The 9,959-nt window shown below is 45.1% G+C and overlaps 1 protein-coding gene across 1 annotated transcript in view; it reads right to left on the reverse strand.

Moving 5' to 3' along the window:
* Positions 1-7,894, reverse strand: part of C8B (complement C8 beta chain) — a 42,048-nt gene extending 34,154 nt beyond the window's left edge. Inside the window, exons 1-2 of the mRNA XM_043461146.1 lie at positions 7,687-7,894; positions 642-798 (exon numbers count right to left, since the gene is read on the reverse strand). Of these exons, the coding sequence (XP_043317081.1) occupies positions 642-798; positions 7,687-7,778 (249 nt within the window). The 5' untranslated portion in view covers positions 7,779-7,894. The remainder of the gene's footprint in view (positions 1-641; positions 799-7,686) is intronic.
* Between the last annotated feature and the right edge of the window lie 2,065 nt (positions 7,895-9,959).

Here is a 9,959-nt window from a genome sequence, read left to right on the forward strand (position 1 = left end):
TTGCAGTTCATAAAGGAGTGTCTGGCTAAGGGCAAGGGGTGCTGAGAACTCAAGGAAGGCTTCTCAAAAGAGGCGGCCCCGAAGCAAAGTTTCAAATCATGAGTAGATGTTAGTCAGTGAAGGAAGTGGGAAGGACATTTCAGCCTGAGAACAGAGTGTGAAATGGTCAGAAAAATACATGTTCTATGTGCTGGCGTGGGGGATGTTCTGTGAAGATGTGGCCCAGGTCTATCTAAGGTGTGGGGGGCCTTGAAGACCCTGAGTCTGGACTTGATCCTAAAGGCCATACATAGACTTTGGATGTTCAAGCTGGGGAAAGACTAGCCAGACTTTCATTTTCAATGGCTCCCCTGGGTGCCCCATGAAAGATGGATTGAAAGAATAAGGCTGGAGACAGGAAGTCTAATTAGGAAGCTGCTAATGGGAGAAAGGACAGATATGCTTCAAAACAAGCCTGAAGGATCAAAGGCAGGATCTGACTGCTCCTTGGAAGCTCAGAGGAATAAAATTCATTCATTAAATCAGCCAACATTTATCAAACTCCTACTATGATCCAGCTACTGTCAGTAGTGCATTAACTGATCTTGCTGAGGGGTAGGGCTCCTGGAAGCTTAGAGGTCTCCCAAGATCTGGGTACCTACCTTTTTCTTCTGACAGGGATCACACGTGGTCCAGGAGGACCAGCTGGACAGCTCACAATCAATAGGCAATGGCGTGACATCCACACTCCGTGTCTGTCTAGTCTTGGCAAGGCTCTCATTGATTGCGTTTGACCCAAGAGAGGGTGGCCTTTCACCTCTAAAGGTCATCACAGAGAAGAGAGTCAAGTATCAGAAGGTAATTAAGTCTACATTACACTGCCTATCCATCCATTCAATAAATATATATTTGCTCATTTATTTATTTATGCGAGGCTGGCTTCCCTGGTGGCTCAGATGGTAAAGAATCTGCCTGCAATGCGGGAGACCTGGGTTCAATCCCTGGGTTGGGAAGATCCCCTGGAGGAGGGCATGGCAACCCATTCCAATATTCTTGCCTGGAGAACTCCATGGACAGAGGAGCCTGGCGGGCTACATACAGTCCACGGGGTCGCAAACAGTCATACACGACTGAGCGACTAAGCACAGAACATTAGTTTATCAGTCAAGTATCAGTTAACTCATTCAGCAATATTTACGGAACCCTCGGTTATTGCCTCAGATTACAGCTAGCTACAGTCAAAAGAATACTGAACTCTGATCAGAAGATCGTCCATCAACAGCTGGGTGATCTTGGTCTGGTTTTTCGGCCCCTGAGCACTTCACTTTTCTCACCTATATAATGTGAGAACATACCTCATAAGGCTATTTGAAGGATTAAATGAGAAAGTATATGTGAAAGCACGTTATAAGGTCTAAAGTGCTTGAGATATGCAGGGCTTACAACGGCAGCTAGATGGATGACCTCAAGCAGTACCCTCCCCATCTCGGAGCCTCTGTTTTATCCCCTGGAAAATGAGACGTTTGGACTAGGTGGTCTTTAAGTCACCCTTTCATGTTGTGAGTCTATGAAACTTTTTCGGAGAACAAATAATATTCAGGATACTGTGTGCAAGAGGACACAGAAATACAACACACAGCTTCTGCTCTGGAACTCACAGTTTGTCTCAGGATAAGAGAAGACAAACATGTCTCCTGCCTTAGCTCTTTCGGACTTCACCAAGGAGGCAGGGTTTTTAAGCACGCAGGATGGATGGTCTGAGTTGAGCTTTAGGACATCACTGTGGCTGCAGGGTGGAGGTTAGATGGAGGTGGGGAAAGCCCAGAGGCAGGAAAAGCAGGTAGGAGGCTCAAGCAATGGTACCAGTGAGTGACGTGAGCCTGAACCACTCTAGCATCCAGGGGATAGAGAGTGGGGGAGACAGACACATGAGGTGTTTTTCAGGGGGAATGGACAGAGTGATGGGTAACAGGATGCGGTGTGGATTAGAGAGAGAAAGGGGCTTAGGAGGATGCTGCTTTCTAGTTTGGATGTGTGGTTATGTGGGTGGGGAAATCAGGAGCAAAGGAATTTGTTGAGGAAGATGGAGTTAGGGCATGCTGAGTTCCAGGTGCCTGTGGAGTCACTCAATAAATAGTTCCTATGTAGATCTGGAACTCAGGAGAGAGATTTGTACTAGAGATACAGATCTGATCAGGAAAAGCCATGGGAGAGGATAGAAATATTCCCGAGAGACACCAGCCAAGAATAAGCCCCGGAGAGACTAGTGTCTGGCAGGCTAGAGTGAAGATGGTACATAGAGGTGAGTGGGGGATGGGAGAGGAAGGAGGTGCTACACTGCAGAACAGTCAAACAACAGGAAACCTGAAATCTGTCTAGAAAATAAGGTAACACTTTTTGTTGAGTCCCTGGCACTCATGGGACATTGAGTAAAAGAGGCAAAGAAAGGGCATGTTCTTTCATCTGTTTGTGCCCCCAATTTCCCCACGTGTAATACAATGGGTATATTATAATATCTATTTTTCTTCCATCTGAAAAAATGTATAGCAGTGTAAAATTCTTTGTAATTTCTGTTTCTTTTCAAGGCAAAAACAGAGAAAAGAAAAAGAATTAAGATTTGTTGAGCATCCAGGACTTGTCAGGTCCTGCATGAGATGTTTCACCCTTGCCATCTCATCTAATCCTGACAGCAATGCTAGAAGGCAGCAACCTCCTAGACAGATGGGGGAAATGGTCAAGAGCCACACGGTGGTCACGCTGGGGTCCAGGCTGAGCTCTGCTCGCCTCTAGTCTCTGTGCTGCGTTCATTTCCCTCTGCTACCCAGAAAGAACCAGGTCAGCATTCCCTCTACCAGTTCCCCCCGTCTCCAGGCAAGGCCTCTCTCCTCTCCTTGTCCAAGACTCAGTCCTTAGGCAGAGCACCACATAATCTCCACTAGCACATCACTGCAGACAAGGTCATTAACAATACATTCTCACTTGGCAAAAGTCCTAAAAAGAGGATAATATTAACTACAGTGAAATCCATCTCCATGACCACCCCAGAGGCCAGCAAAAATCAATTGCCTCGTAAAGTTGAATCTTTAATGAAAGGTCAAAGACTACTGGAAACCACAGGTGGGTTCTTTAAAATGGTTACTTGAGGCGGGATGCTGCACAGTAGTGGCGGGGGTGGGGGTGGGGCTTCAGAATGTGCTCGTATCTACTAATTTGCCCAGGTTTGACAAAACAATATTGTCTGTGATTTGGCTTCGCCTTAAGTATGTATTTGACTGCGCTGCAGGGTATCCTCTTCCTGTTTCCACTAAGAAACCACAACACTGTTTTCAGCCACTATCCACCCAATTCAGGCCAAGGTGGAGACTGAGTAGATAAGTAATGTGCACACAAGCTATTAAGAGTCACAATTACTTTCCTCTCTGAGATTTGAAAGCCTGTTAATGGGCAAGATGATCACTTACAGAAGGAACTTGGTAAAAGGTAGTTATAACCACCAGATCTCTCATTTTTGCACCCAATTTTCATTACAGAGGTGGCAATATAATGAGGTAATCAGCTGAATAAATAGTCTGTTTGTAAATTACACTGGATAAGATGTGTGTGGTTTATTAGTACTACAAAATGCAAATCTGAAAGCAAGTGTGTGCATGCTAAGTCGCTTCAGTTGTGTCCCACTCTTTGCTACCCTATGGACGGTAGCCCGCCAGGCTCCTCTGCCCATGGGATTCTCCAGGCAAGAATACTGGAGTGGATTGCCATGCCCTCCTCCAGGGGATCTTCCCGACCCAGGGATCAAACCCACATCTCTGAAGTCTCCTGCATTGGTAGCTGGGTTCTTTACCACTGGCACCACTTGGAAGCCCTCTGCAAGCAAGGCTAGCATTCCATTGCATCTTTAATTCCTGGGACTAGCATGTACCCAACAGAAGACAGGGGCAGTCAGGACCTCTGTGTATGGCTATTGTAACACGTGCCTTCACACTATGAATTTACAGAGGTTAATCAGATGGATGTTCTGACCACTGACTTGACTCTGTCATTCAAAATTCCCTGTATGCTTCTAATGTTGAAAAATCAAACATGCCCAGAGAACTACAGAAAACAAATAATAAATACTCAGGTACTCACAACCCAGGATTGGCAATTGTTAACATTTTGGTATACTTCCTTCAAGTCTTTTTTTTTTTTTTTAATAAAAAATAACCTTATAAATTTGACATCTGTGGTTGACACCAGCTCCAGATCCATTTTCCTCTCATATTCTTCAGAGGATACTACAGTCATCAATTGGGTGTATATCCTCCCAGTCTTTCACATGTTTACATATACACACATAGACACAAGAGACAGCCCTGCTTTTGTGAGCTGCACTCATACTAGGCATAGTATTCTATAACTTGCTTTTGTCAATCAGCACTGTGTTTCTGGGGACTGCCCTGGTGGCCTGGTGGCTAAGGCTCTGTGATCCCAATGCAGGGGGCCCAGGTTCAATCCCCAATTAGGGAACTAGATCCCTGTATACTATCCCATGACAAAAAGATGCTGCATGCCACAGTGAAGACTGAAGATCCCACGTGTCACAACTAAGACCCAGTGCAGCCAAACAAAGAAATTTTAAAAATAAATATTATAAAAGCACTGCATTTCTGGCCCATATATGTTGATTCATCAAGATATTGTGTTTGTTCCTTTTATCTGAATGTTCCATCATAAGACAGGCATTTAGCGTTCTCTTCTTGAAGGACATTTATAGTTTTTCATCGTTTTGCAATTGCAAACAATGCAACAGCAAACACCCTTCTACAAGGTGTTTGAATGTATCCCCATGTAAAGTCTGAAAAGAATGAACCTGCCTTTCCTCGAGGTGTGTGGAATGCTGAGGACATATTTCACTCAGTTCTTGTTTCCTACTCTTTCTAACAGGAGTCTCTGATCAAAATAGAGATGGATCCATCATGCACGGCAGGATTAGGTCAGCAGTAAATTGCAAGCCATCAGCTTATATAGATGGGGTATGTCAATATATTTTGGCTTTCTGTAGAAATGCCCTGACACAACAACTTTCTTGTCACACACAATTTGTTAGGCAGCTGCATCTCCTTTGCAAATAAAATCCTTCCTCTTGGCTGGAAGGGGCAGCTTCTGGGTGGCAGATTTTCAATTTCTCTTCTCTGTGTCATTTGCTGTTGTAGACATGGAATTTAAAGCCACATCTCAAGGCAACACATGTGTGGTCCAGAGATAGAGAAATGGCCTTGGAGTCCAGCAAGTCAGATCCACAATGCAGGTGGAGAAGGGATAATGTATTAGCAAGAGGCAGAAAAATACAGGGGCTCTGGAACCAGACAAAAAAAAATGGATTTGAATCCATATTTTGTTACATATTAAGTGAGGAATCCTGAAATAGTTACGTTCTTTCTCCAAACCTCAGTTTCCTTCTCTGTAAACTGTAAATGATAGCATTTACCTCAAAGAGCTGTGAGGATTAGACCTAATACATCTAAATGCCTTACACAGAGCAGCAATAAATAAACATAGGTCTGTCTTATGAAGATGGAATGAGTATTTCATCTGACTTGATTATAAGAGTAACTAAAATTGGTAGCCTTTCTTAGCTAATATGAAGGTCTCAGCATTTTCTGTTGCAGAACTGAAGGCTATTCTTCCATTTCATCTTAGGGATTTAAACACATGCCGTGTTCCAGACTGCTCCATGGGAATCACAGGTTGAGGCCAATGCACCAAATCTGGATTCAGTTAAGGGTTTGAGACTCATGAGATGTGAATGAATCTCTTCTCCTTTCTGAGGACCCACTTGCTCCTCTACATAGTGTGAGTAGGGACAACAGCCATCTCATGACATCACTGGAGGGTTCAGCAAGGTTCCCCAGCCTGTCAGCTACACTCATCTTACCCCTTCACGTCCTGCATCTGAGTGAACTTCCTAATATGGAAGTCTGACTGCGTCAATCCTTCCATGGCTCCCCACTACTGAGGATGAAGTTCAAGGTCCTTAGCTGGAGTCCTGGTGCCCTCTCTGAGCTCTTTCTAGGACTCCTGCCGACTCCCGACTTGGTCCTATCTTTGGCAACTCCTCACCTTAGCCTGCTCCCTGGTAGCTCAAATGGTAGTCTGCCTGCAATACGGGAGACCTGAGTTCAATCCCTGGGTTGGGTTGGGAAGATTCCCTGGAGAAGGGCATGGCAACCCACTCCAGTATTCTGGCCTGGAGAATCCCATAGACAGAGGAGCCTGGTGGGCTAGAGTCCATGAAGTCACAGTCAGACACGACTGAGCGACCAACACTACTACTACACCTTAGCCTGGACATGCAGCTTCAGGAACAAGCCAGGCTCTCTCATCTCCATGCCCTTGTCCAGGCTGCTGCTTCTTCCTGGAACGCTCTTCACCCTCTCCCATTTGGCAAACACCTACTCCTATAGAAATATTCAGCTCAACCGTTCTCTCTTCTAGAAGCCTCTCCACACTATCTTCGGTAAAGCCAATCCCTTCTTCTCTTGTTTTCCACTTGCTCCTGTGCTATCTCTCGCAACAGTACACACAGTATGTGCTCCCATGTTGGTTTTCTCCACGAGAACATGACCCCTTTGTGTCCTATTCATCTCAGTATCCTCAGAGCCCTGAGAGGTCCCACATAGGGGCCCACATGTGGGTAGGGTTGCCATGACCCCTTGAAACCCCCCATTCCAGGTACATTTCCTTGGATCCTGATAGACACATAGTATACACAAGGAAGGCCTTGGCTGCTTCATTCTTCTTAGGACCAGGTTGAGGTTCTTGGTATCATAATAGCTAATAGTCAGTGAGTGCCCAATGGGCAGAGAAAACTCATCGCCCTGGTCTCGGGTGGCGCCCAGTAGGGGCTGAGTGCTCAGCAGAGCTGACCCCAGGGGCCATCCAATGGGTACCAGGTGCTCCTCCCACGAGAGGCTGGGCGGGCACAGCATTTGTGGGATGAGTGACAGGAACGACAGTAACCGTCCTTTCCTCCCATGGGATGACTCACAAGGAGCCTGGGACACAAGACAGCTTCAGCCTCTCACTGTAAGGGCAGCTTCTCCTGCACCAGGAGGATCCCCCGTTGATACATCACTGGGGCTTCTTTCACTGGATCCCACCTTGAACTTTCTCTCAGATTAAGTTTGAGCTTTCAACTCAGATAGTTTCTTTAGCCTGTTTTGCACCCAATTAAAAATAACCCTAAAAGATGAAATAAATCAGTTAGCACATAATTGCTGTGAATATCTGGAGTATGTATGTGTGTGTGTGGGGGGGGGGCATGGTTTGAGAGCAAAAAATTTAGCTTGATGAACAGGTAGAGTAGGTCACTCTCATATTAAAATAATTGCTGTAAGTTGGCTTTTTTCCCTCCATACATAACAGACCTTTTGCTTAAAGATGTATGCTGAAGCTTTGTTCAGAATACAAAGCAAGGATCCTATTCTTCTTAGCATGATAAAATACCTTTAAACACGTCAGTTTCCTACGAGAACTTTTGTTGAAGTCGGTGGCTGGGTTCCACAATAATCTGAAGAGTTGTTGATATGGTGTTATCAGATGCATGTAAATTGCTTCAGGAGATGTTCCTGATTCAGTAGGCATGTGAGAAGGAGAGGGTCAGCATGATGCGGCTTTATATTCCCCATGATATTACTGATTAGGAAGTCATTTGGAACGATCGCCTACCTGGAGCTGGGCATACCGAGGGATCCCAGGGCGGCACAGAGAAGAAACAGCTCTGCCGGTGCCCTCCAAGCCCACGTCCTGGAGGTCTTCATTTTCCCTCTACGACAGGAAGTCTGACTGCAGCTCCCAGTTCCATGAAGAGTCTACTCAGGGAATTCTGCCGTCAGCTTCTGTTTCCGGAGAGTAAACAGCTGGGCAAAGTAAACAGAAAGCCACCAGTGACCAGAAACACCTAGACTTTGCACAGACAGAAGACTTATCTGGGACTCCAGACACCAATGAGAATGGTGGGAAGCTCTGCCACAGCTTAGATTTTATTCATGTGTAACAGATTCTGGGGTAAACTGCTGAGAGGACAGGCAGTCAGTGGGGCAATAAGGACTCTGTGCTCTCAGTCCAGACTGCCTGGGTTCAAATCCTTTCTCTGTAACTTACCAGCTTTGGGACCTTGGGCAAGTCACTTCATTTTGGTTTCCTCACTTGGAAAGTGGGGAGGATCAAATAAGTACATACAAGTCAAGAGCTTAGAACAGGCCCATATTGAGCACTCAGACATGTGAGTTTTTATTATGAAGTAGAATACAGGGTCTGGAGTCAGGCTTTGAATTCTGGTTTGCCCCTTTCTAGCTAAATGATTCTAAGAGGCTACAGAGCTTTAGAGCTTGTCTAGGTTCAAATTCTTGCTGTATCTTTTACCAGCTGTGAGACCCTGGGCAAATGATTAACCTCTCTGGGCCCAAATTTCTTCCTCTACAAAACAGGGATCATAAGAGTGCCCACCTCCCAAGACTGTCATGAAAATTAGATAGATCTAAATATTTAAAGCACTTTGAACAGTGCCTGGCACACACTGTGTAATCTATGAGTGAGCTGATACATTTTTTCAGTTTCTGCTTCTGTTTCCTCACATGTAAAATTGGGAGGGCTCTGCCTACCCATCCCTAAGAGTTGGGAGGGGCAGATGAGACACTGAATGTGAAAATGTCTCACAAACAGGAATTATAAAAATAGCTGTAATAGACTAATTAACCAAATACACATTGTTATTACATAAATAATGTAGGACTTCATTATATTTAGGGATAAAGAGATGGTTGCCCTCACCTTGTTGCAAAGTGATGGATAGTAGAGTATTAGTAACAGATTAAACATTTGTCTCCAGCATTTACTGATAACCCTGAGAGCCACAGTGATAGCAGCACATGAAAAAGTTCAATAAACACCTTTTACTTCTCACCTGCACCCTTCACCTATCACCTCTCCCATGTTAAAGGTAAGAGGACTTGATGGTTCAGCACAGCAAAAGCAGATGCCACTCATGTAGGGTAATTCAGACTTGTTTTCTTTGAGCCTGGAAAAGTACTTCCCCTTTGTCTTTTCATTATTCTGAATGGCATTCTGTGCCTTGTCATTTCTATGTCGCTTCACCATTAAACAGGATGAAAACAAAATGTGATTCTCAGGGTCTCCTGTTTTCATTTTTGGCCATTCCACGAGGCATGTAGGATCTTAGTTCCCCAATCAGGGACCAAACCCGTGCCCCTTGCATTGGAAGAACGGAGTCTTATCCACTGGACCACTAGGAATGTGCTCTAAGGGTCTCCTGAAATGGCATAATCCAAGCAAATGTTCACCTTGATACCTGTAGAAATGACTCCTAGAAACGACTGCCTGTGGCCAGATTGAGGTGTGTGTCTTTACCTTTTCAGGTCCATTGCAGCCAAAGTGTTAGCCCTGACTCCCAACCTGGAGGTGGTACCCAGCCTGCCTGTGGCAAGGAGCACAGAAGTATGGTGTGAAAGAGGCATAGTGCAAACCCAAAGGTCATATACAAATGGCCCCAGCTCGCAAATGTACCCCTACCACTGACCTCTCAGAATCAACAAGTTAAAGTCCAAACTTCACTGACTAGGCATTTACGAAACCAATCTTCAGACCATAGAGAGCTGAAGGAACGTGGCTGACAACCATCCTCTCTGTTGATCAAGCGGGTGTAGGTGAGGGTCCCAAGAGGGTATAGGCAGCAGGCAACTTGAGGGTGGTCTGGTAGAAAGAACACAGACTGGATTTGACTTCCTTGAACAAGCTACCCAATTTCTCTGAGACTATTTTTTTCCATCTGGAAAATGGGGATGATAATTCCTTAATACTTAGCTCGTAAGGTTGTTTTGAGGCTTAACTATATAAAACATTAAACCCTTGACTTATTTCCTGACACAGGTTGGAAGCACCAGCCTGCTCCCTGTCCTGCCCTGTCTGCTGAAACAGCTAGG

Source organism: Cervus canadensis, chromosome 2 (assembly GCF_019320065.1).
Source record: "Cervus canadensis isolate Bull #8, Minnesota chromosome 2, ASM1932006v1, whole genome shotgun sequence".
Classification (NCBI taxonomy): domain Eukaryota; kingdom Metazoa; phylum Chordata; class Mammalia; order Artiodactyla; family Cervidae; genus Cervus; species Cervus canadensis.